At 42.2% G+C, this 27,762-nt stretch overlaps 1 protein-coding gene across 11 annotated transcripts in view; it reads left to right on the top strand.

The window, feature by feature from the left end:
- Positions 1–27,762, top strand: part of CSDE1 (cold shock domain containing E1) — a 121,916-nt gene that overhangs the window by 38,470 nt on the left and 55,684 nt on the right. For 6 of the 11 annotated variants that reach the window (XM_033917646.1, XM_033917650.1, XM_033917648.1 and 3 more), the window contains 6 exons: positions 1,993–2,106; positions 8,877–9,075; positions 11,118–11,227; positions 14,284–14,376; positions 23,858–23,955; positions 26,180–26,261. In XM_033917646.1, coding sequence (XP_033773537.1) covers positions 2,002–2,106; positions 8,877–9,075; positions 11,118–11,227; positions 14,284–14,376; positions 23,858–23,955; positions 26,180–26,261 — 687 coding nt within the window. In that variant the 5' untranslated portion in view covers positions 1,993–2,001. The remainder of the gene's footprint in view (positions 1–1,992; positions 2,107–8,876; positions 9,076–11,117; positions 11,228–14,283; positions 14,377–23,857; positions 23,956–26,179; positions 26,262–27,762) is intronic. The other 5 variants (XM_033917651.1, XM_033917645.1, XM_033917644.1 and 2 more) reach the window with 2 other exon arrangements.

Below are 27,762 nucleotides of genomic sequence, written 5' to 3'. Positions count from 1 at the left end.
GGTTTGGGATCTCAATATTGTTCTTTCTCAGCTTATGAAACCTCCATTTGAACCTATTGACAAGGCTCATCTGAAGTATCTCACTTGGAAAGTTGTGTTTCTCATTGGCCTCACTTCTGCTCGTCGAGTTAGTGAGCTTCAAGCATTGGTTGCGGATCCACCTTTTACGGTGTTCCATCATGACAAGGTGGTTCTTCGCACTCATCTAAAATTCCTTCCTAAAGTTGTCTCTGAGTTTCATCTCAATCAATCCATTGTTCTTCCAGTGTTTTTTCCAAAGCCTCATTCTCATCCTGGAGAATCAGCTCTTCATACTCTGGACTGTAAGCGTGCATTTGCTTTCTATCTGCAACGCACCAAACCGCATAGATCTGCTCCTCAACTTTTCATCTCCTTTGATCCGAACAAGTTGGGGCGTCCATCTCCAACTGGATGGCGGCTTGTATCTCTTTCTGCTATGCCCAGGCTGGATTGCCCCTTCACAGTAAAGTCGCAGCCCATAAGGTCAGAGCAATGGCAGCTTCTGTAGCTTTCCTCAGATCTATACCTATTGAGGAAATTTGTAGGGCTGCTACATGGTCCTCGGTTCGTACCTTCACTTCTCACTATTGTCTGGATGCTTTCTCCAGACGGGATGGACAGTTTGGCCAAACAGTATTACAGAATTTATTCTCCTAAGTTGCCAACTCTCCCACCATCCCATTGTGGTTAGCTTGGAGGTCACCCATAGTGAGAATACCTGCCTGCTTGTCCTGGGATAAAGCAATGTTACTTACCGTAACAGTTGTTATCCAGGGACAGCAGGCAGCTATTCTCACGTCCCACCCACCTCCCCTGGGTTGGCTTCTCTGCTAGCTATCTGAACTAAGGAGTCGCGCCCTACGCTGGGCGGGAAGGCACTCGCGCATGCGCGGTGCAGGCGACTCGAAACTTCGAGTTTCTTCAAGCAAGACTGCTTGTGAGCGTCCGCATCGGGGCTCCGTTGGATCACGTCACCCATTAGTGAGAATAGCTGCCTGCTGTCCCTGGATAACAACTGTTACGGTAAGTAACATTGCTTTATGCCACGTAGGGATTTTAAAACATCTATCATATCTCCCCTCTCTATACTTCCTCTAAAGTATACATATTGAGATATTTTAAGTCTGTCCCCATACACGTTTAGGTATGGTTTGATACATTGGATCTAAGAGTCTGGAGAAGCAGTTGCAACTTTAAAAGGTAGTGGAGGCGATGTCTTCCATATGAGAATTATGTGCATCTATCCAAAGTAGATAGATCATTGCTAGGTAGACTTGAGTGGACTTTCTTTTTATTTATTTTTTTGGTTTTCATTTCTGAATACTAGTTTACTAGGAATTTGTTTGTAGCTGTATATACTCCTGTAATCTAGAATCCAGTAACCTTCATTGTTGCATTTTCACTTATATATGAAAGGCATACTATTACACTATTGCATAGAAGTAAAAGAGACTGAAGATTACTATTGAAAAAAATACCACTGATCTAAGAAGTGAAAATGGGATTATATGATAATTCTAAAGACAATCAACCTTAAGCACAGCATGTGATAATGTCTTTGGTTTGACTGATGGTCCCTTTAGCTAATAGTCACTTAATCTAGCTTCTTATATATAGAGCATACACAGCATTCACAAAATGCTATGACAGTGAAAGTGAACACTCTTCTGTTATAGGTGGCTTATCATAAAGTGGGCTTTTTAAATAGTATTTGCACCTACCTCTTCATTTCCTCCCTGCTGACCATCAGCCCTCTTGGTTTTGAATATTGCAGACACTTGTACAAGCATTAAACTGACTAGTGTACCACTGGTCAGTCTGGTGCTTGTACAAGTGCCTGCAATAAAATTTTCCAATAAAATTACTGGAACTAAATATGGCTTATTTTGAATGAATTAAAGGCTATGCACTTCATTTTCCAGAAACTTGAATTTGTGTATAGTTATAATGTACTATATATTATCATCACAGCTATATAAGATGGAGAACCTTTATACAGTGTCACCAGATCCTCCCCCTGTGTCTATACCTCGTACTTCATCTGGGTCCAAAAAACAGAAGAGGACCCCTCTGTATCAGAGATCTGTAAGTCAGGGAATCCTTTTTTTTTTTTTTGCATGCCTTTTAAGGTGTGTATTAATAGCATGATGGTTTGGAGACTTTCCAGATGTGTTTGAACTTGTGTATAAATGTAAAAATCTGTGCCATGCTTGGTAGCATCCATTTTTATATAGTTTCTCTGGAGTTTAGAACACTGATCATGCTAGGGTTATTAACCTAATATTTTTCCCCCTTTATTTTTCCGAAAGATCAAATACCCACTGATCTTGCATAAGAGCTCTTATGTAAAAGGCTTCTTTAAAAATATAAATACAACACTGGCTGAGTAGTGGTGGTGTGTGAATGGAATAGCCTTCTAAGCATGGAAATAAGCTGCTTGTAATTGTTTTCCCCCCCCCCCTTCCAATTCTAGCTCTTACCCAGTTGAGTATCTGAATGTACCAGGTTGTTGAATTTTTTTGAGAAATGCGCTTTATTTTAGGAGATCTAAAAACTTTGGGAGTTGATAAGAATAACTTGCATGCAGCATCGATTGCGATTGCTTACCACAAGCCATTCTGCTAAGAATTGTTACTTATATTGTCAAATTCTTGCCATAAACTAGAGTAGGCCAGAACCTAGCAGTGTGGAGTTGGAGTAAGGAGCATTGTATTGTGGACACACAGGCGTCTGTACTGTAGCTGTTGGATTTCCCTTGAACTGCAGTAAGATATCACTTTAAGACTTGAAACTCCTCCCCTTCTACATGGGAGAACAGCACCCTCCTTAGTTTTCCCTTTTGCAAGCAAACTCAGAAGTTGTATTTTGCTCTGCTTTTTTCTTTATTTGGGAATATTTTTCCATTGGATTGTTTTGAAATTCTTCATGGCTTCAGTGCTCGGAGATCCTCTGCTCAGACAAACTGCCGGGGACAGGACTCTATCCTGCGTGGGAGGACTGCTGCTCCCATGGCAGACTTGTAGCATACCTTCTGAGCCAGCCTGCGTTGGGTTCCTTCAGGAGCTTGGGGTCAGTCTGTCCCCCTGGGAGCAAAGCTTGCTGATTTTATCGGAGGCTTGAGAACAGGCTGTGCGGCCCCTGAAGAAAAACTCTTGGGGTATCAGGTTGCATATTTTCTCCCCCATCACTGCATGAGAAATATCGGGAGTGGGAGGCAGTGATCATGGTCTGTCCTTCCTTTGATTGGTTGTCCAGAATTCCTTTGGTCTGAGCAATTTCTGAGGCAGAATTCCTTTCCCTATTCCCAGTTGATTCAGACAAACAGGCATCAGAAGTGACAGTCAGTACTCCCATTATTCCCTATGGAGAATATTAGGGGAGGGTGGCAGTCTGTAGTTTTGAGTTTAAGTGGTTTCTGGGGTTAGTACTTGGGTTCCCTCTGTCTCCAATGGCCTGTTTGGGTTTTGTTTTTTTTAATTTTGAAGTTGGCCATCTTGGGTTTTTAGCAATCTCATTTTAATTTAATTTTATTTTTTTCTTGTCCCTCAAAATTTTGTTTTTGCAAGTGACTGCCTCTAATAGATCACCAGGCCTTTCTAGTAACAAATCCTGTCTCAGTTGCACAGAGTTGCCGGTTGAGGAGCAGCAGTGTTCAACAGGTCGCGGGAGGAAGGGGCAGGAGCTTCGGACTCAGGCCCGTGGTTAGTCCTCTAAGACCTTGGAACCCCCCAAATCCAGGAAAAACTGGTCCAAAGGGAAGAGATTTTGCTCAGATGAATTGAGCAGCGATGGGGCAAAACGCAAGCGCTTTGTGATGGATGATGCAACTCCTCCAGTCAGGGGTTACGCGAGGCGCCTCAGGCTCACCACTGCAAGGCTTTTTTGACTTTGTCAGCATATTATGGAAAGCCTATTTAACAGGACCAGGAAGTATTGTGCTGCCTTCAAGCATCCTTGCTCCGTCTAAGAGGGGGATCCTTATCCCAAGTAGGCATCCCTAAGTCATAACATGCTGGCTCCCAGTATCAGTGACCCTTTGGAGCAAGACTGGGATGTTTGGAAGTCCCTTTATCCTAGACAAGCAGGCAGCGTATTCTCACATGTGGGTGATATCCATGGAGCCCCAGTACGGACAGTGGTAAAGTGTACTGTCACTTTAAGCTTTTAACAGAGACTGCCCGCACTACACGAGTGCCTTCCCACCTGACACCAGCTCGCGAGGTCATCAGATTTTTGTTTTCTGCAGAGTGAAGACATATCTGAACTTTGTTCCCTCAAGTTTGCCTTCCTCCTTCATCCTCCTAGAAAACAGCAAAACTCCAACCTTAAGAAACCTAGTAATAAACTTGATCTCATACCCTATTCAACCCACACTAAAACTTCTTGGAGTACTGATTGACAGAGGCTGTACCATGCAACCTCAAATCAACAAAATAATAAAAGCATCATTCGTAACTATGAGAAACGTAAGATTAATCTGGAAATTCTTCGACAGGAAACAATTCCAACTTTTGGTACAATCTCTTATCCTTGACTACTGCAACATACTATACCTCCCCTGCCCAGCGACCATGATAAAGCAATTACAAACAATACAAAATACAGCCTTAAGACTCATCTACTCATTGAAAAAATATGACCACATCACAGAAGCATACCACGACTCACATAGGCTCCCAATACAAGCAAGAATACACTTCAAATTCTACTGCCTACTTTTCAAAGCTATTAATGGAGAAAGCCCATCCTACTGGAACAACCGACTAACTCAGTCCACCTCAACCAGGCACAGAAGAACCCACTCACTATTCACATACCCACCAACCAAAAATGTCAAATGTAGAAAACTATATGACAATCTAATGGCCACCAAAGCAGCAAAACTAGACAGACAAATCACCAATCTGCTGTCTTCAACCACAGACTACAAAACCTTCAAAAAAGAAACTAAAACCCTACTCTTCAAAAAATGCATAAAACCTATTTAACACGACCAGCTTCTTCCCAATCTCCACCTACCACACTCTCTACCCCTTTCAAATCTAAAATGTTTCTAATTACCCAACATGTATCACATCAAGTTCCCGTAAATTCTTATATAATTCCTATGCAATTCTTATGACAATTTGTATGTAAAGTTACAATTCTTATAACCTCCTGAGAAATCTTATGTAATCCGCCTTGAACCGCAAGGTAATGGCGGAATAGAAATCACTAATGTAATGTAAAGAACTGGAAGGAGAAAAGCAATAATAATAAACTATCAGAATGTTTTCTTCCTCTCTCAGATTTCCAGCCACTTGGAACTTTCTGAAGTGCCAATCCCTGTCTGTACCATTGGACATCAACATCGAATAGCGTCAGTGGCATATTTTACATCGAGTGTATTTGATGCATGCCTTTCAACACCATCGCAGTGGACATAAACTTCAAATAGCCTCATTAGTATATCTAGCATTGAGTCTTATTTGATGCATGCCTCTCGTCAATGCTATCATTCTTCGATGTAGGCTTTCATTTCTGAAGCGCATCGCCTATTGAGGCAACCATTGCTTTGACACCTGCTGCACCTTCTATACCAGCTAGCGGCATACTGTACCTGTTCCGCTTCTTCATACATCAATGGTGCATCTATTCTTTTTTTTATTCTTTACCATCAAAGGAGCTACATTGAGTTAGCCTCGACAGCATCGTAGGTACCGGTGAATGACCAGTGGTACCAGGGCACTCTTTCAGGGATCAACTGAGGGAGTTTTTCAAGACTAATATTGCTTACATAGACACTGCTACTAAATCCGAATCCCTTGTATCGGCCCATGCTGAACATACCATATACATGTCAAGGGTACCAACCTCAGTTTTTTCATTGTATCATTGATGAATATCTTGGTCCACTCATTAGTCATAGTGAAATTAGATTACTGCAACAGCCTACTCACTGGAACCACTTAAAAGGAAATCGGATGCTTACAAATAATTCAAAAGCTCCAAACTATATGCCAAATATTAGTACTTTAGCAAATGTCCACATACATGATAGTGCTAATGCATTATGCATTATGCTGAAACCTTCTCACCTAATAGAGCTCAATGTATACCACTATCCATTAAAGAAAAGAAAAAATAAATTATAAAATGGATAAGTTTCAATAACTATTGGACTGATGGAGACCTCAGTAGCCTGGAGTATAAATTGCTGGGTTACATTCTGAAGGTCCATACAAAAATTCTCTTATTTGTAGCCGCTAGATGGATAGTGATATACATTGAGCTCTATTAGGTGAGAAGGTTTCAGCATAATGCATTAGTACTATCGTGTATGTGGACATTTACAAATAATTCAAAACACCACCATTAAACTCATAATGAAATCTAAAAAATTTGACCCTCTGTTATATAAAGCTCATTAGTTGCTGATAAAAAGTAGGATTTTCTACAAAATTTCATTAATAACTTTCAAAACTTTACAAACCAAATCCCTCCAATTTATTGACGTTTTATAGCAATATATGTGGCAGTGGGAGCGGTGACCCAAGAGAGGTGAGCCTCAACACATCCACTCAAATCAGTGCATCACATGACCCTCTTCCTGTGGGAGCATTTTTAACATTTGACTTTGCTCCGTCTGCCACTATTTCTTTCTATAGTCCACAATAACGTGTTTTTCTCTCTTTACTACTGTTTTTCCTATTTTCTTTGAAACTATTTTAACCAATGGGAACCATGCTTTCATTTTGCTTGACAAAATTCCCTTTCACTCCCATCTGTGTCTTCCTGAGCCACAGCTGGGTTAACCTGGCCTTTTTGTTCTGTTCGTCCTTATATGTACATTTGCTAGTATCCATTTATTCTTTTCTTTTTGAATCTTTGTGGTGTCTTCCTCGCCTATGCTTGGATTCCCTTGCCACTATGAGGTAGTCTGTTATTTCCAACCTCTATTACTTTAGTATTCCCTGGGTTCTTCCCTTTATCCTCTCCTTGAGGATAGGGTTCTTCTGCTTAGTCTGTATTTATTTCATTCCCTTACCTCCGCCTACTCTTATCAGACAGTATACCTGACCTTCTTGCAAGGCAACAAGTGTTTGTTTCCTTAGAGGCCAACTCTCGCTCCATCTCTTTACTAAAACTAGGAAATCCCATGTGAGAATATGCTGCCTGCTTGTCTAAGATAAAGAATAGTTACTTAAGCATAATGGGTGTTATCCAGGGGCAGCAGGCAGATATTCTCACAATCCGCCCACCTCCCCTAGTTGGCTTCTTCACTTGAGTATAGAACTGATGATCTTGTGAGCCACCATTGGGTGGGAAGGTACTAGTGCATTTGCAGTTAGGCAGTCGCAAACTTTCTAAAAAATCTCAAAAGTGGCAATACACTTTTACCACTATCCATACGGGCTCTGTGGATGATGTCACCCACATGTGAGACTATTTACCTGCTGTCCCTGGATAACACCTGTTATGGTAAGTAATTGTGCTTTCTATGCCTTTGTTATAACAGGGCTCTTCTTCGAATGTGGACGATGTGGGATCCCTTTCGGGGTCTAGAAGCCAGAGGGCAGGAATGGCAAAGGATCCTAGTGATGATTCTTCTATGCATCACCTTTTCAAATCGGCTTCAGTTTTCCATGTCATTTCTGACACCCTGTCTTTTTTGAAGCTCGATGCTCAGCAGCCCGCCACCTTGCAGTGTTCAAGCAGGTGCGGCACTAATGCACAGACAAACTTTTTTTTTCCCCTGCTCATCGGGATCTTACTTCTAAACTAAACTAAAACTTAATTTTATAGACCGGTTCTTCAACCAACTCGGTTCAGAATAATGTAAGTATAGTACATAAATATGGAAGAAGAATGTAATCTAGAATGGTTTAGTTTCCAAAGTGTTTAGTAATCACTGTCCAGTGGGAGACACCTGAAGGCTCTCAAGGTGACCAAAGCTATGTCTTGGCTCCAGACTTCCAGCTGCTGTTTGTCCAGTGGAAGGTGGACTCTGTAGTGGCACAGATGACCAAGCGCACCTCCCTTCCTAGCAAAGGTGGTGTGGCGCTGAAGGATGCAAAGGACCTGTTTTAGAGCTACATTTTTCTCCTAGTAAAAGCAGACCATATAAAAGGTATATATCTACCCTAGTGTTTGAATGTTTTAGGGAAATTAGGTCTAAGCCACTCTTCTTTATAGGCTCATGAGCAGGAATGCTAGTGGCTAGATATATATATATTTTTTTTAATCCATAAACCAAGATTTCTTCATGTGCAAAAAATTCTAATTACATTAGCAAGCATTTTCTCAAGAACTTTCTCTGCTAATTTTTCAACCAAAAATATTTTAAGCTTAATTTGAGTTTACAACTATGTTGATCTCCAGGCTTTCTTCATCTTGTGATTGATCTAAACTAAACCTTAAGCTTATATACCGCATCTTCTCTATAGAGATAGAGCTTGACACGGTTTACAAGAGTTTTAAAGAAAGAAAAATATAATAAGAATTAGTGATTATATAGAGAGCAGCGGAATTTACATTTTTGAAAATAGCCATTTTTCAGATTTTTCGAAATAATGGGAAAGAGCCCATAACTGAACTGTAAAACAGCTTCCTATAACCAACTAAATTTAATCTTAGGACTGGTTTCTGTGCTTCCCTTTACTTATCTACAGTTCTTTCTGCTTTCTGCATTTCTGCTGCATTTGATTAAAATAGCTGGTGTTTTACTTGGATGGTAAGTGTGTTGTATGACTTGATCATGATGTTGCAAATACATCTTGGTTTGATATTCACTTTTCATGTGGTCACAACTTGATGACAAGGCTCTGAATGAGGAGGCTGCATATCAAATTATCATTTCTCTGCCTCTTTAATAGATGAGTTTTGATCCAAACCTCCTCCACAACAATGGCCACAATGGGTACCCCAATGGTACTTCAGCAGCACTACGTGAAACAGGAATTATTGAGAAACTGCTGACATCATATGGGTTTATTCAGTGTTCAGAGCGTCAGGCAAGACTCTTCTTCCACTGTTCACAGTATAATGGTAACTTGCAGGAGCTCAAAGTTGGAGGTAAGTGGAGAGATTCCTTTCTGTTGACACTGCAGTTTTGTCAAATTTTTGTTTTGCTGTGTAGATTTCTGGAACACTTACAATATTTGGCTTACTGGGCACTTCCCAACCGATGAATGAGGAAAGGGACAGAGTCTGTGTCATGCTTAAGAGCTTATATGTAAAAATCTGGAGGCCTAGCTGTGACATTTGGTGTAAGTTTATAAGGACATATTGATAATGTTGCACGAAGTCTAGATGCCTTCAAGTGTCATTTCAAATTTAAATATTATTATTTTAAACTGTATAGTGATAAGTTTTTGTATAAATTATAGAAGCACAGTGTTAGGTTGAAACAATTTTTATTGATGACAACCAACACAACAAGAACAGCATAGTAAATCATAACGTATACTTCCTTGGGCAACAGCTAAGAGAAATAAGGGTACCATAGTCATCAGTCATTTTTACAATGTGACCCTGCCCTCACTCCCTTCCCCCCCCCCTTTCCAACCCCAGTCCAACAGTCCCTGTTAAGACCAAAACTAGAAACAATAGCAAAGGGAACCCAACTGCTCAGTAATCCCACAGGGATCTCAGAAGAGCTCATAGATAACCCCCCCCCGAACCCTCCAAGAATCCAACCCTACCAACAAGTAAGTAATGAAAGTATAAGTTCCTAGGAGGTTAAAATGCAACCAGTGGAATCCTATGGTTTGAGATGTCAGAAAAGCCCCCCCCTTTCCTTGCACCCTGTACAGAAAAATATCTAGCCCAGAAGCTTGGTTCTTATACCTCCAGGATTACCTCCCCCCACCTTGTACCTGCTCTAACCAACCACCAAACAAGAGAGAGCCCCCCCCCAGCCAGGCTGATGTCAGGGCCCCACTACAAAGTATTCATAATGAGACTCCTACCCCTGGGGTTCAGGGAGTCAAGGTAAGTACTCCAGGTAAGTAAAAATTGTTTCTGTTGCTTTGGATAGCCCTCCACTGCCTGGGCCTCCAATAGAGCCAATGCATCTGATTTCTCCATTGCCAATAAGAAGGCAGTTCTGATGAGGTCCAGAACTGCAATATGCATTTAAGGGCTAGAAGTCGCACCTTCTAACACATCAAAACTCCCCCTCTGGGAAGCCCCTGAAAGGCCCCAGGAACATCCAACATAAACTGATCCACTGTCTCCTGGATTGTACACTTTAATTTACCCAAATAAGTCGCTATAGGGGACCAAAAGTGTTGGCTGTGTCCACAACTCCAGAAGGAGTGGGTTAACATATTAGGTTCCACCCCACATTTATATAGAGAGGGGTGTCAATACTGCCCACTTTAAAGAGCTGATTCTGTGTAAAGTAGGCCCGAAAAAGGACCCTAAAATAGCGTTCTTGTAAACCTGCTCCTACTACCAAGCCTGGAATCCTGCTAACACTCCCAACACATTCCAGGAGCCCAGGTACAAATGCAGCTTTTTCTCTGTTTGATCGGATAGTTGACAAATCCAAGCAGTTATCCAAATTGACCAGGGCTCTGTGGATGACCAAAATGGAATAATTAGCCATCTTGATATCTGCAAAGAAACCTCTCTCAAGCCTCCCAATGACTAAATCAGTGTTAAATTGACTTGCATCACTGGTAAGTTTTTTATTTTTCAACAAATGAATTGGATAGCTTGGCCTTTGGACTTGCTTGGTTACAAGGTTTACTCAATTGGTTGTATCTGTTTTTCTCCCACCAGTGTTTTGTCTATATTAGGATCTGCCATTGCAATTCTTTTAAGTGTTTAGATGTGTTCAACAGTGTACTTATCTTCCTTCCCTTTTTATTTTGCATCTTCCCACATTGAATACAATAGTTTTGTGAGTGAAATGTATTTTCTATAAATTTTCTGGTATACTGGTAGTTATCATTCTCCTTAGTGGCAATGTTTTCAGTCCGGTTGACCAGTGAGTGAAGTTGACTTCTCTCTAAAAATGTCACATTTTACATACAAGACTAAAAATAAGATTGGAGGGCTTCTAAGATACTGAAGATTGCCCAACTTTTTTTCTTGTCTTTATCCTATAGATGATGTTGAATTTGAGGTATCCTCTGACAGGCGTACTGGAAAACCTATTGCTGTTAAATTGGTGAAGTTAAAACCTGAAATTTTACCAGAGGAGCGAATCACTGGACAAGTAAGAACACCTTGTGTACTTACGCATGCTTTGTCTTGTTTCCAGGGGGTTTAGTTCAGCTTCTAGAATTAATTGGGGCTACTTACAAATTCACTTCCCTTATCTAGCTAGACCCTCATACCGGTGGATTGTCACCTCCCTACCAGATGGAGGTAGAGAACCTGAACTGTTCCACTAAAATCACTGGTGTAAGGGCAAGTGCAGGTCGAAACCTTTCACTATTTCTCTACCTCCAGCAGATGGTATAGGTTGGGCTGGGGCAACAGGATTAACTAGGTGGAAGGAGCTTAACTTTGAAGGAACTGTTTGATATATATGGCCCACAGATGAGATCTGGCCCTTCACTAACAGAGAGGAAAAGACCACAATAGGAAGGTCAAGCAGTTTCTGGAGCAGGTCTTTTCCTTTGTGGCAGTGGAGGACTAGGCATTAGTGGTATCGCAAAGGTGTTTGTGCCTGCACAAATGGGCAGCAGATGTGGCCTCCAAAACACACTTAAACTGCCTTTCAGTGGACATCTCCTTTTGGAGAGGATTTGGAGGACTTTGGGAAGACGAGTCTCTTGGCTCATTCTGGCAACATCCTTGCTGAGGGGCAAACGATTGACTGAAAGCTATCTGGTCTTATCAACCAGCTGGAGTTGAGAGCAATGCGTTTGGCTCTTGTTATCCCCATCCCCACCTCCTGTCTCCTGAGAGGAATGGCAGACCAGGTGATGTTTGCCACAACAAGCAGGCAATAACCAAGAGTGCAGCAGTGGCTCTGGAGGCAGCCTGGTTCTTCTCTTGGATGGAATAGTACTTTATCAGCAATATTGGTGGTCTATATTGCAGAGATTGAATGTGCATGCAGTCTTCCTGAACCACAACTCTCTGTACCTGAGAGAAAGGGAATTAAGCCCTCATGTGGTGGATCATTGAGCGACTCCCATGCTGTGACCTGATGGCCTCTTGGAGAAACTGCAGAAGAGAGGTCGAGGCAATGAGCATCAACGCTGATATAGCTTTGACCTTAACAGGAGCCCTTATATTCTTCCACTCTGGCCTTTGATAGACAAGAGGGGGGGGGATCTCCTTGGTCACACAGTGCTTACTAAGCTTTTGTTATTTGTGGTTCTACATGTGTTGAAACACATTCACCCCCCTGGCACACAGTTCTTCCCCAGTGAAACACTAACCTAATTCTGATTGCGCTGAAAGGGATCCCTGAAGCAAGCCTTTGTTATAAGAAATCTTTAAGACCAGTTTTCCTAGTAATCATTTGCATAGCCCCTTTGCCTCAGGTACATTAGATAGTGTGAGCCTGCCAGGACAGATAGGGAAAAAATGCTTGAGTACCTGAATGTACACCACTTAGTTATAAGTGTTATATAAATTCTAAAAAATAAAAAATCTGAGCTACAAGCATTGCCCTGTAGGGACCTGTAGCTGCCCTTCTGAGTATATAGTCACTATTAGGATAGTTCTGTTCTTGCCAAAGATAGTCTCTGTTCCATCTTACCCAGATGGTGGTCAATTCCCACTTTTGAAGAGAGAGGAAGGTCAGACTGCTGCTATGAGTGGACGCTATGGACAAGTTCAGGAGGCCAGACTGGCTGTTGCAGGGCCCATAATCTTTGATAACCTGATGGATTAAGTCGACCATTGAGGTGGCTCATATTGCTTGTTGAAAGTTGTCTCAGAGGGATTAAAGTCGCATTCCACTTGGGTGCAGATGACACCTTGGGTGGAGGCCTGCATGGTGGAACCTGAAAATGTCTTAACGTTGCCGTGTTGTCACTATACTCTGTGAAGCACTGCAAAATTGATGGATTGTTCAAGAGCGAGGTAGCCTTTGGCATTTCTGTGATCTGGAGTGCTTTATTTTTACTGGCTCTATAAGGCACTGCTTTTCTGTAGGTCTGCTGGTCTAGCTGGATAACAGGTACAAACGTCTCTCCTTTCTTTGAATCCTGCAAGACCAGTCCAGATCCCACCCAGGAAGATTTAGCTGGTCTCCATTTCTCTCCTACTATATATAGTTGTGCAGTTTAAGGTGGTGGTTTAAGTTCTACATAGATTTCCTTAAAAAGGAATTTTTGCTTAGTGACATCTTTTTCTGCTTGGGCAATAGCATACTGAAGGATTCCAGCATCCAGCCGCCCTTCTATCCGTGGTGATACTGGAACAGTTTGGGGTTTTTGGGGTGGGGTTTTTTTTTTTTAATCTTTCATTTTATACAGATTACTCTTGTCTTAACAATTTTTAGGAAATGCTTATCTTATAGAATCAAAAAGACAAAATAGTTCAAATCTTCCTTGGACTATCTACTGCAGAGGAAGTGGACAAAGCAAAAATGAAGACGAAAATAAGGAAACATTTAACTCTGAAACAGAGCTCAAAAGAAGAGAGAGGCTCACCATTTAACTTAAGTCAATGTCCATTCAAAAATTTTAGCTCTTAATTGCTCTGGAGAAAAGAAAACATACTTTAAACCTTCCAATTTAATAAGCTAGAAGAAAGAATGCTTTTAATGATTTTGTCTTAGTGAGGAACAATTTCCTTCTTTCCTGGGTATAGCCAAATCCTTTTTTCCCCATAAAATAATTTGGATGAGTGACGAAAATAAAGTCTCAGGATGGCATTTATATCTTGTTTAAACACCGGCAATATTAATAAAATAGCTCTACTAGAAGTATCTGATATAGATTCCTCTAATATAGCTGATATATTGTTCAAGTGGAACAGTTTATGTTCTAGGTATCTGCTGATAGCAAGGGGGGACAACCTGCTAATCTGGACTGGTCTAGCTGGATTCAAGGAAAGGAAATTAACAGGTATGAATGACTTCTACTTCAACCTTGTTTGTAAAACTTGTGTAATTGGGGGGGGGGGGGAATCATTGGTTCCAGTTTTTTGATGAAAATTAGTGCGCAGCATGTCATCCTTTTTTTTTTTTTTTTCTTTTAAATTGACCATGGCACTGAGAATTTTGGGGACATTACAGTTTGGTCGATGTTAATGTTGCTTCTATAATTAGCAACTTTTTATTTTTATTTTTTTTTTTTTGACTGTTAGGTTGTGTGTGCTGTTCCTCACAACTTAGAGAGTAAATCTCCAGCTGCCCCAGGTCAAAGTCCATCTGGGAGTGTATGCTACGAACGTAATGGGGTAAAACAGTATTTATATATATATATATGTATATATATTGTGCTTTTTAAAAAATTTCTGTATCCTAACTTTCAACTGCATGGACATCTGATATATGCCTGGTGTTGTCTTGTTGCAAAGATTTCATATTTTACCTATATTAGTGCTTCCTAAAATGCGAGGGGGTGGAATACAGAATCAAGAGAGCCTAAATGGAGAATTAGCCTAACAGAGCAGCAGGCTGAAAGCCAAGGGAGCCTGGTTCAAATCATTGGCACCACCAGAGATGCAAGCTCTAGAGAGTGGAACTATGAAGCTAGGGAGCAGAGCTACAAAGTCGTGTATAGTGACATTCTACTTTTGCCTTCCTGCTTGCGCGTTTTGTTGTTTTGTTTTCTTTTTATTAATAAAACGTTAAAAAAAATTTATATGTATGTTTTCCTCTTTGGCTGGTTCTTTCTGACGGTGGGGCCTTTGTTTTCACCTCAGCCTTCGGCTTTCTAATTGGTTGAGGCGGTTTTTCCTCCTATGTCCCATCCGTTGACCGGCTTCAAAAAGTGTGGCAGGTGCCAGCACACTATTTCTTTGACAGACCTGCATAAGTGGTGTATACAGTGCCTTGGCCCAGATTATCACATTGAGACTTGCACGTGTTGTTCAACGCTTCAAAAGCATTGTATTAAAAGCTGTCTTTTACAACAAAAATTACTTTTTGGTACCATGGAGGGGATCATAGGTGCCATCAACATCGACGGCATCGCAATTGTCTGAAGTACCCGCATCCATGCCAGTGTTGCAGGCTATAGCTCCGTCAGGTAAGCCAGCTAAGAGGTCACCAGCTTTTCCAGGTGGTGTCTCAGCCACTAAGGCATCGAGTCTAGTTGTGCTGGCCAAACAGAGACCATTGATGCAACTCGCTTCAACTTCGAGGGATGCATCCTCATCTGTCATCCTCTCCGGAGTGAGTCACGGCACCATTGATACCAGTACCCGAGCTCTCTTTCAATTGGAGTTTGGGGATATATTCCAACTAGTTACCCACATGTCTACTCCTTCGGTACTGACCCAGCCTGAGCGTCGCCCCATGCGAGATGCAGGCACCACCACTGCTTCATCAGTACCACATTCAGGAATCGTTCTTCAAGACACTGTTCTCCTTCTCTGAGGCATCAGCATAAGAAGCGCTATTCCTCTGGACATCACTCCATTCCTTTACAACATTCCAGTAAGTCTGGCAAGCACTCTTCAAGTCAAGGCATATCTCTCCTAAATGAGCAGACAAGTGCAAGCAATCTACAGTGCTTCCCCAGTCATTCGTGGTCGGCGATTTGCAGTCCCAGTCATTCGTGGTATTTCCAACTGCAAATGACCGGGCAAGAGAGGGCAGCTGGAGTGTCGGCTGCCTCTTCCTGCACTAAAGTCGGGCCTCACCAATCAGGAGCTGCGAGTCCATAAAAATTGGGAGTCTCTCTCTTCCGTTCTGGCTGCTCCTAGGAAGCTGGATTCTCAATACAGAATTATTCCCATTCCTGGTTTTGATAAACCCCAGCTTTCACATCAATCTCTTGTGGTAAAATCCATTCTCAAAAAATCTGCTCCTTCTAAAGTCTACACTACAGGGCCAGAAGGTAATACGATAGACAGGTTTGGTTGCAGGCCTGCCATAAGACTTGGTGGTCCTGCGTGGGCAAGGACAAGAGGAATCCCTTCTGCCTCCTGTTCCGGCCAACTTCAGTGACTTAACTTCTCCGGCCTCCCTCATGTACCTCTGAAATCCCTGGCGGTCCGGTGGTGGGCTGGGACAGGAGAGATTCCTTAACGCCTCCTGTCCCAGCCAACTGCAATGACTTAACTCGCTCCTGCCTCCGCCTCGTACCTTCGAAATCCCTGGTGGTCAAGCAGTGGGCTTGAGCAGGATCGGTCTTACCACACTACTGTCCCATACTGAATGGCTGCCACGAGTTCTCGGGAGGGATCCCTCCTGTCCCAGCCCACCAGAGATTTCAGAGGTATGCAGGGGAGGCCTGCATACCATCGGAAGGGAGGGAGGGGGGACAGGGCATGGAGCCTGGCAGGAAGAGAGGGAGGGGGACTGGGTGCAGAGCCTGGTATGGCACTTGAAGATTAATCCCCCCTTCCCCCCCGTTTATGTTCGAGTCAACCTTTTGGGGGGGGGGGAAAGGTTACCTTTATCTATACTTGGGTTGGCTTATATTCAAATATATACGGTGCCACTATCCTTTGTCTTCCAATTTAACCAGATTTTATTCCAGTTTGTCACTTTAGGACCCATGCATTGATTCATCTTATTTATAATAATAAAGCTTTATTTATATCACGTCATACCTGTTCAGTTCAAGACGGTATACAATAGTGGAAAAGTACAAAGTAGAAGATGAACCTTTTATCAATTGCCTATGCAGCACCTTGTCAAAAGCTTTGCTAAAGTCCAAGTACACTATATCTAGCACCCCTCCCGTGTCCACATGTTTGATTACCCAGTCAAAGAAATCAATCATATTTGTCTGACAAGACCTACATCTTGTAAAACCATGCAGCTTCTGGTCCTGCAGTCCATTCGATTCTACAAATCACACTATCCTCTGCTTAAGAAGCGTTTTCTATTAGTTTACTCACTGCTGAGGTCAGACTTACCGGGGTTCCCAACTTCCTCCTCACTTTCCGCTCTTGTGCAGAGGGACCACATCTGTCCTTCTCCAGTCCTCCGGGATGCACTAGACTTTAAGAAAGTATTAAAAGGATGAGACAACAAAATCGCCAGAACCATTTGTTTACTTAGAGCCATCACTGTACACTAAGCACAGGGTTTGAATCTATTATTAACCGACACCTAAATTCTTTTCCTTGGTGGTGACTCCTAATATGGAACCTTGCTATAATTCGAGTTCCTCTTATCCACATTCATCACTTTGCACTTGCTCTTATTAAATGTCGTCTGCTGTTTTGGTGTTGCAAGATCCTCTTGTGATTTAACTTTGAACTCTGTATCATCAGTAAATTTAATTACCTTACTAGATCATTTATAAATATACTAGTCTTTAAGCCCGTTACATTAACGGGCGCTAGAGCAGATGTCTTGTCTGTGGGGTTTTTTCTTTGTCTATTTCTCCTTGGACGCTGTCTGTCTGTCATTCATTCTGTCTGTGTCTCTCCCTGGCCCCCCTGCCTACCTGTATTTCTCTGTTGCGCCATGCCTGCCTGTCTCTCCGTGGCCCCCTTCTGTCTCCCCCCCCTCCCAGAGCAAAGCATGATTGTTTTCTGCCCCCCAGCACACCCCTTTCCCTCTCCCCCTGTTGTGGCATGCCTGCATGCTCCGTGGCCCTCTTCTGTTCACCCCCCCCCGATGATTGATGTCTGAACCCAGCACACCCCTCCCCCCACAGCAGCCCCCTTTCCCTCTCCCCCTGGTCCCCTGTTGTGCCATGGCTGCCTGCCCTGTGCCTGTTGTGCCATGGCTGCCTGCCCTGTGCCTGTTGTGCCATGGCTGTATGCTCCATGGCCCCCTTCTGTCCCCCCCTGATGATTGCTGTCTGCCCCCCCCAAAGCAGCCCCCTTTCCCTCTCCCCCTGGTCCCCTGTTGTGCAATGCCTGCCTGTCCCGTGCCTGTTTTGCCATGCCTACATGCTCCGTGGCCCCCCTCTGTTTCCCCCTGATGATTGCTGTCTGCCCCCTCCCCCCAAAGCAGCCCCCTTTCCCTCTCCCCCTGATCCCCTGTTGTGCAATGCCTGCCTGCCACACGGACCCCTTCCGTTTCCACCCCCCTCCCATTCTTACCCTCCCTCCATTCCTCGAACTGGAGCTGGGGCTGCATCGTTCACCTCTCGGCCCAGATCGTCGAGCAGGTTCTCCTGCGGTGGGCGGGGCTGTAGAAAGATGTGCGTGTGTGGCGGCAGCGGCAACCCCGACTCCTTCTTCAAGCCCATGTCGGGAAGGTGGAGAGCGGCCTGCGAAGTTTGCTACAGTGGCTGGCGAACCTCAGCAGGCCGCTTTGAAGAGGAGCAGTAGCGGGAGGGAGGAGTCGCCGGCGTCTTCTGCACAGTCACGCGCCTCCAGCTAGCGAAGGCGCCATGAGGCTGGCACAGAAGCACACCTCACGCCACCAGGAATCACGATTTTTGAAAATCGCATGCGCGCTTAGCTTTTTATTATTATGGATTAAAAAGCACCGGTGTTTTTATTTGATATTTTCAGATCTTTTGGGATTCCCACTACTTATTGAAATTATTAATTGGAAAATGTGCTCTCACTTCAGTGTCCTCAAACATTTTGCTAGAGGAAAAATTTAATCACACTCAGTTCTGGTCTAAGATCATACAATTAATAGATGATGATTTTGGTAAATCTCCAGAACATGCTGATGTGGTGGATTGTCTCCCATAATATTATGGATGAAAGTGCTCCATTAACTCAGCATGATAATTTTAGAATAAGCTATCCTGTTGGTTCATTGATAATTTACTGAGGTTAAAATGTGATTGTGGAAGTTTTGAATGTTAAAAGGAGGCTAAAATTGGCATGAGAAAAATGCTATTAAGTTGCAGCTAATAGAGCAAAAAGGATCACTGTATTAAATAAGCTGATCCTATAATAATAATTTTATTCTTTTATATTGCCATAACCAAAAGTTCTAGGCGGTTTACACTAAAGAGCTGGACAATCAGCGAAATACAATAATACAGTAAAAAAATATAAATATTTTGTAAAATAGAATTTCAATAATAAACTCACTAAGTAAAGCTATTTAAATAGTTGAAACCTGCAATATATACTAATATTAAATAGCATCTAATGTGAAAGACTCAAAACTTTCAACTGCTGAAAAATTAGCTGGTTATTTCAAGTGAAGATTATTGAAGCCAGATTGTGAAGTCTCTTCTGTAAATTCAACAAATTGTTAAGTCAGGAATTAGATAACTATATTTATCCCAGGACAAGCAGGCAGCATATTGTCAACATATGGGTGACGTCAACCACGGAGCCCCAATGCAGACAGCTTCAAAAGCAGACTTGCTTCAAGAACTTTTGGAAAGTTCATGACTGCCACACCACGCATGCACGAGTGCCTTCCTGCCCGACGTAGGGCGTGCGTCTTCGAAGTTTTCTGCAGAGCTGAGAAGCCCTCGTTTCAAGGCTCTGCGCGAGAGTTCATTTCATGCCTTCTCATTGCCACCACTCATGTTTTTTCTTATTTTCTTCAGTTGCATTGTGTGATTTAAAAAAAAAATAAATTAAAAAAAATGTTAAATTTTTTTTTCTTTTAAAATTTTTGTGCATTTTTTATTTTTCTTTTTTAAAAATTTTTGTGGTTTTTTTTTAAATTATTTTTTTTCGGTCATGTCACGGTGGGCCTGTTCCGCAGCCTGTGAGCTTCGATTTAGCTGCAGTTGTCTTTCGCTCCATGTCTCGGCCTGTCACAGGGTTTAAGTGTAGCCGGTGTCAACGCGGAAGTTCTATCACTGCCCCACATAAGTGGCGTGTGCAGTGTTTTAGGACCTGATCATCGTCCAGAGTCGTGCACTCGCTTTGCTACACTTCAAAATTGAGCCCTTAGATGTCGTTGAATTCAACTTGAAAAAATCTTCAGGGGCATGGATCTTTCTTCAACTAAAGCCTCGACCCAGATTGCAACCTCGACACCGTCGAAGTCTTCTGTGGGGCTCAAACCTTTAATCTCGACCTCGCTCAAGCCTTCCTCAATGGGGAAGTCCTCATCTTTGGGGAAGTCGGCTAAATCCTCTCTGGAGGGGCCGCTCTCCTCATTTTCTCCATCAGGTAAGCTAGCCAAGCCAACCCTTCAGGAGTCGCAGGCAATTCCAACGACCTTAGTGGGCCCGGTCACTTCAAGATCCAAGAAGCGTGTCTCAAAATCGAGGCAACCTCTTCCTCGGAGTCCATAGCCACACCAATTATACCAGCTCCAGTTGTCTTGGTGCTGGCTTTGCAGAATATGTTGGAAACTATTCTGCATCAGGAGTTTGGTAACATGCTTGCCAAATTGACTCCTGCCTTGACCCCTCCTTCCTGCAGTCTAGCCTGAGCACTCAGCAGTATTACAAGGAGTCGAGTCCTTGAGAGTGCCTCGAGATAAATCTGCACATACTATAAAAGGAGCTGAGTCCTTCCAAGTGTCTCAATCTCAATCTCCAACTTCCACTCCTACCTCAACATAAGGCATTGCCGCCTTCGAGGCACAGGGCGAGGACTCCTTGACATTCTTCATTAAGGCTGGATTCGACTCGATCACTGCCTTGTGATTCGAGGCACAGTTCCTCTTCACATCATTTGAGACATTCATCAAGGCCCAGGTCTTCTCGAGACATTGAGACCACCAACTCCTGTGTCGAGGAAATCTATTGTGGAGCCACAGCATTCTTACCAGTCGAGTTCTTCTCCTTCGAGGTTTTCTTCACCAGCTGGTTCTTCAAAAAGAAAACGTTCTGCTTCTCCTATTCAATCCAGGAGTGGGCATTAATCTGCATCTCTGCCTATGGATTCAGATCTTCGGTATCAATACTGCAGAGAGGCTTCACCTTCTTTCTCTGCTGTGAGGGGTACTTTGAAGGGCTCTCGTTCACCTTCACCTCAACAGGGCCACCCCTCTTCTGATCCGGTATCCTTTACTAAGTTCCTATGCTAAATGAGTAAAGATCTCAACATTGCTTTGGAGTCTGATTCAAAATACTCCAAGGAGTATTTGGAAGAGCTGGATATGCCTAATCCTCCTAGGGATTCTTTCAGATTGCCCATGAATGGCATTCTTTCTCAGACTTAAGAAAAATATGAATACCCCATATTCTATACCTGCGGTGCCAGCAAAGCTAGAATCCCGTTAAGACAGTTAATTGTAAAGGATTTGAGAAGTCTCGACTGTCCAATCTCTTCTCGTGGAGCCTTCTTTGAAATGAACCAGTCCTGCCAAAGTTTATGCCACAGTCCCTCTTGGCTGAGAAGGAAGGACCATGGACAAATTTGTCCGAAGGCTATATCAAAATTCTATGATGACAAATTGAATTTTTTTGAGAATTTTGGATGAAAGATTTCCTTCAAATGCCACATTCTATAAAGAAGGGGGATGGTAAAAGCCGTTCCACCATCAGCATTAGTGTTCTCTCTGGTGCAGCTGACAATTCCCCAGGTGCTGGATCATTATGCTGCCAACTCTCGGTTGGAGGATCGGAGGTTGAGTTCTGCATTAGAATCGATTGAAGGGAGTGTTCAGTCCTTTGGAAAATGACATCTTTCTTTCACCTCTGTTGCCTAAAGCACCACCTTGCCCAGAGGTAATGAGAGATTTGGCGTCAAGTCCTGGGAGAACTAGATGTAGGTGGAGCCTTACCCCAATCTCCATGCAGCTCTCTCTTGAGATCGGAGAAGCTGAGAGTTCAGCTTCGAAGCTTGCAGTGACTCTGGGAACGCTTCTAGATGCTTTGAGGAAGTTGGATGTTACGGCAGGGAAAACTGTGCAAGGTATGGAGGTGCTAATGTCTAAAGTGGACTATTTTCTTCAAATAAGGATAGAGTGCGTCAAGATTTGTTGAGAAAAAAATTCTCAAATACATAGACTACTAATTTGAAAAGACTGTTTCAACAGTAATAAAAGATCAGAAGTTTATTTCAAGGAAAATTGAACAAATAGAAAACTTTAATAGATGGTTAAATTTGAGAGTGCTAAACTGGCCAAAAATTTTAGGCGTGTCCCATGTGAAAGTGTTTAAAAAGTTTCTTCTGGAAAATTTGAAATTTCCTCCTGATAGTATTCCATCTATTAATAAGGCTTATTAAGGCCAGTAAGGATAAAAAGATTGAAATAGAGGACCAGCTTATGAATCATTCTGAAACCACTAATTATTTGCAACAAGAGATAGGTTTACAGCTATTCTTGAAGATTCTCTCGCGGATGTAATGGATTAAGCAACTGTCATTGTTAATTTTGTTTTTGAACAAGATGTAAGTGCTATTATGAAGATATAGTTCAAAAACAGTAGTTCTCTCTTTTTTTTTTTTTTTTTTTGTGGTCAGAGAATTTGGTTATATCCAGACATGACTAAGTTAACGCAGGAAAGACAAAGATAATTTCTAATTATGAGAAATTAAGAAAATTAAGAACCATTTTTTTTGTTAGCATATCCATGCAAGTGGGTGGCTTAAGTATTTAGGTTTGAGATGGTTTGGTTTTTTTTCCCCTACCTGAGCATCTTAGGTCCTTTTTCGATCTTAAGTTAACTATTGGTGGTACATGACGTCTAATTATTGGAATTAAGCAGAGATATTCTATTTAAGCTTTTTTCCTTTTTATTGATACTTAGAATAACTCTTGTTTTTCATTTTCTCCTTCTCTCTTTTAATAGTGGTCTGAGGAAGAGCTTGCATTTCATTGATTTTGTGGGGGGGGGGGTGTTTCTTTTTTTTCCTAATGCATAATTGAAGTGAAAAGTAAGCACTGTTTCTTGAACAAGTGATGTAACTTGTAATTATGTTAAATTAAAACAAATAATAAAAAAAATTACTGCCTGGATCAAGCGTCAGATTTGGACAGTGCTTGACTGAAACTTCAGCCTTTTGTCACTTCCTAATATACCACATGGGTTGCAAGGTACAGCTAAACTGGCACCCATGGGGATGGATAGATGCCAGATAAATGTAGTTTCTGGTTGCTTGACAGTTACTATTAAACATAGGCCTAACTAATATAGTACCCCATACTATACTATACCATAAACTGTTCCAAATAAACTACCAGACATGTTGTATGCAAAGCATGGGTGTACTCAGAGGTGGTGTGCCAAGTTTACACTTAAATTTCCACCAGAAATTGATTTTATTTTCATTTTTATTTAAAGTATTGCTGGTTGCTTGAGAGTTCTGGTTAATAGAGAGTCTACCATACTTATAACATTCACAATCCTGTTGGGAACCTACACTTTTGTGGCTATTTTGCTTGTCTATAAAGACAGCAAAGTTACAATATATGTAACAGATGCTCTGTGAATTACAGGCTGCAGCAGTCATGTTTCCCTCTTGAGTGAAGCTTGCTTAAAATTGAGGAGAAAAAGTATCGTTAAGAGCATAAGACAACCTGCACAACCTGAGTTCTGGAAAGAGGACCAGGTTTGGCTCCATCCTGGTTCCATCACTTAGGGCTCCTTTTACAAAGCCACGTTAGCGGTTTAACGTGCGTAATAGTGTGTGCTAATTTGCCGGCCGCGCTAGCCGCCACCGCCTCTTAAGCAGGCGGTAGTTTTTTGGCTAGCGCGCTAAAAATGTCCATGCGATAAAGCTGCTAACGCGGCTTCGTAAAAGGAGCCCTTAATTATGGCTTTTAGACCCTGCTGTCCATGGGAAAATCCTGGTACATATATGCAACTGTTTTCTGTACTTTAAAAAAAAGAAATCTTGTTAAATGCTGAGAAGTTTTGTTTGCATTATGAGTGTTCAGTATTCATTCAGTACAATTGTCAATAATGGAGATGTTTTTTCACAGGAAGTTTTTTACCTCACTTATACTCCAGAGGATGTTGATGGTAATGTTCAGCTGGAAACTGGAGATAAAATAAACTTCATCATAGAAACCAATAAACAGTAAGTTTGTGCCTTGTTTTATGTAACTAATCGAAAACTTTCCAATTCATTTCTTATGCTAAAGAACTCTGTAGGAAAGCAGGTTCATGACTATCTAGAAAGGGTCTTCATATGTGTCTGTTCTCTGTTAGCTATTGTATCAACAGTGCCACTGGGGTGAGATCTTAGCTGCATACAGCTCTCTCAGCTAATTCTCATTTACATATTGGGATAGGTAACATAATCAGAATTTTATCTTGCATTTCTGTTCTGTTTTCCCAGCTGTCTGCAAATAGTTTCAAGTTATATTAAAATTTGATGTACACGCAGAGTCAATATTTTAAAGTGTACACATCCCCCCTCCGCGGTTTCCCTACTCGTGATTTCACATAATCGCGATTTTTTTATTATTATTTGTTTTTGGGGGGGGGAGGAGGGAAAAAACCCTCATATTTTTGTCTTCCCCCTGGCATCCTGGCCTTACCTGGTGGTCTAGCTGGTTTTTGGGGCAGGAGCGATCTTCCTACGCTCCTGCCCCGTGCAGATAGCCATTAGGAAATGGCTGTGGGGAGTTCCCTTAGTCTCTCGAGAGACTATGGGAACACCCCACAGCCGTTTCCTAATGGCTATCTGCATGGGGCGGGAGCGTAGGAAGATCGTTCCTGCCCCGAAAACCAGCTAGACCACCAGGTAAGGCCGGGATGCCAGGGGGAGGCGGGGGTGGGTCAGAGCCGGATATTCACGGGTTTTCGCCATTCGCGGTCCGGCTCTGCCCCTATCCCCCGCGAATAACGAGGGAGAAGTGTACTGTATTACAAATTAAAATAGGGGAAAAACTTTACAACAATTTATTACAAAATAATACATATATATAAAATTCAGTAGAGATACAAAAGGAAGGAGGGTGAACTACAATTGTTAAAGCAGCAAGAGAACATTTATGGGTAACACATCAGGGGGACAAAAAGTGGAAAGATAAGCGAAAAAAAAAGAAAAAGGAAAATTAGGTCCTATAAGTAAGGTCTGATTAAAATTAGATGCTTCAGATATAAGATATAAGGTTTTAAATGTAGACTGGTTGTCTTGTCTATGCCTCAAATGCATCCTTATAAAGGAAATTTTTTTAAAAGCCTTTGAATTTTTCTAACGAAGTTTCCCAACGTAGATAATTTGGTAAGTTATTCCAGAGTTGAGGAGCTATGACTGAAAAAATAGTAAATCTCCTAGTGCCTATGACTTTTAGGGAGGGGATAGTCAAAAGATGCTGGCTTTTCTTCCACTTTTCAAAAATGCTTATAGATAGAAGGGAAAGACATTTCAGTTGTGTTGATCATTTGAAGGTGGTGTTCTGTTGAAATATAGTATATAAGGAAGAGGAAGGGTCAAGAAAACGGGGAAGGTTTAATGCAGAGCATAAAAACGTGGATACCTTAGCTCCAACAACAAAGCTGTTTTCTAGACATCAGTTTGCTCTAAATGGTGAAAAAATGTTTGATGTATATTGGATGTAACTTTGTTCTGCTTTGGCTACTAGACCTTTTATGGGTGAAATGTGTGGATATGGGGGGGGGGGGGGGGTTATTTTTTTCTTGCTGTAAATCCATTCTCAGTTTGGCCCTTCTGTACCTGGTCTCCCACTTTAAACTAGACTGCTCCACCAGGCCTACACGCAGAATACGCATGTTTAGCCATCCTACAATAAAAACCTGCCGATACAAAAGATTCCTTGACAGAACGCTTGCCTTCCAAGCAAGTCTACAGAACGACTGGTTAAGCAGATCATCATGCACTCCTCATCCTACCTCAACTTCAGAAAACTTGTTAAAACCAACCTGTTCAACCGATTTGTGACCAAGAATTCCTAAAGTCTTCACTGCTTATTCCCTCACTGTATGATCTGCTCTTCCTGTTGTAAATCGCTTCGAATTACTTTTACTTTAAACCCGCATCTAGAATGCTACCATACTCTGTACAAATATTCATGTACTCAAAGACTCCATTGTTTTTTCGCTGTATGTCCAGCTCTTCTTTATTGTAAACCGCCTCGAACTACTTTGGCTTTGGCGGTATATAAACAATAAATTATTATTATTATTAAATTTGAGTTCAGCTGAGAATCAAGGATCTGGGAAGTGGTTTTGTAACTAAACAAAATGTGGTATTAAGTGGGTACATTTCTGCATCAGATGTAAAAGTGTGCTTGCCCTTGTTGGATCCAAACTATCCATTTTAATTTTTCTCCTAGTACTGGTGCTGTAAACGCTCGAGGTATTATGCTGATGAAAAAGAAACAGACACGCTGTCAGGGAGTGGTTTGTGCCATGAAGGTGAGCAGTGCTTGAAACATTGTCAAAGGGAATTGAGAGAGCCTGGAAAATCTAGGTTTCTGACAGATATGTGAAGGTCTATTTTAGATAGGTTGAAATGGGAATTCGATGTCCAGGTCAGGATGTGCTCAATTCCCCCTGTATTATAAGCTTAATCCCTTATATTCGTTTTAGCTTATACCAAAACAGAGCTTTTGTAAAATCTTTTTATGGACACAACAAATATGTATTTGGCAAATAAAGGGGACATCAAGAATCTCGACATTATATGTAGAAATACAGACAGGGTATGGTTGCACAAGACTCTATTCATGTAAGCATGGACAACTACACATGCAAATATGATTTTTATTTTGCAATCTGCTGTAGCTGCTTGGCACTAAACCAGCTGGCATAGCCTCTCCACCCCATCCTTGCTTTTACCTAGGGCAGGGGTGTCCAATGTCGGTCCTCGAGGGCCGCAGTCCAGTCGGGTTTTCAGGATTTCCCCAATGAATATGCATGAGATCTATTTGCATGCACTGCTTTCAATGCATATTCATTGGGGAAATCTTGAAAATCCGACTGGATTGCGGCCCTCGAGGACCGACATTGGACACCCCTGACCTAGGGGTTTCTCTGGTGTCTGCTGAAAGGCAGAAGTGATCCCAAATGCGGCAGTAAGGAGGAGGAAGTTGGCCAGAAGGTAAAACAGCTGGGGATGGCAATGAGGAAAACATCGCATCACCCTCAAGCTGGCGCACAGTCACCGCAGGCCGCATAAAACAACCAGGCGGGCCAGATTCGGCCCACAGGCCTTGTGTTTGCCACATGTATTATAGAGGAAGAAGTGGCAGGTTTTAGCGATGTGTTGTATCTGGGCGGTGAAAGAGAGAGTTGACCCTGAGATTATGAGCAGACAAAACAGGAAGGATGAGTGTTGTCCAAAGAGACAGAGAATGAGGGAAGTGGAGAGGTGGGTTTAGGTGGGAAGAAGGATCATTCCTCAGCACAAGATAACAGCATTTGGACCAGCAGTTTTATGATTCAGCTCTTAACATCTCCCTCCCTGTTTTTTCCCTATCATCTCGGGCCACTGGGTTAAACAGTTTTAGTGACTCAGCCAGAGATCTACCCTATCTGCTGTATGGAGAAGGCAAGGTTGCTTACCTGTAAGAGAGGGTTCTCTGTAGACAGCAGGGAAATACAGCCTTTCTCCCCCTTTCCCCTCCCCCATCTCCTCAAACAACATTTTTTCCCAAGTTTATATTGCTAATAAACCCTAAAGAACACTTCACTGGTATCCTTTTGCATCTTTCTTATGGATTAAGGGGGAGGGAAAACCAAAGTAACATGGGAACCTCCATGCATGCTTAGATATTTAAGACCTCTTTGAACTGAAGAGGAATTCTAGCATTGAGGCTTCATCAAATGATGTCATCAGACTGGCTGAATTTCCCTGCTGTCTTCAGAGAACCCCTCTTACAAGTAAGCAACTTTGCTATCTCTGAAGGGGAAGGAA

Source organism: Geotrypetes seraphini, chromosome 13 (assembly GCF_902459505.1).
Source record: "Geotrypetes seraphini chromosome 13, aGeoSer1.1, whole genome shotgun sequence".
Classification (NCBI taxonomy): domain Eukaryota; kingdom Metazoa; phylum Chordata; class Amphibia; order Gymnophiona; family Dermophiidae; genus Geotrypetes; species Geotrypetes seraphini.
The sequence above is the reverse complement of the archived record's forward strand: the minus strand, read 5'-3'. Positions and strand labels throughout refer to the sequence as shown.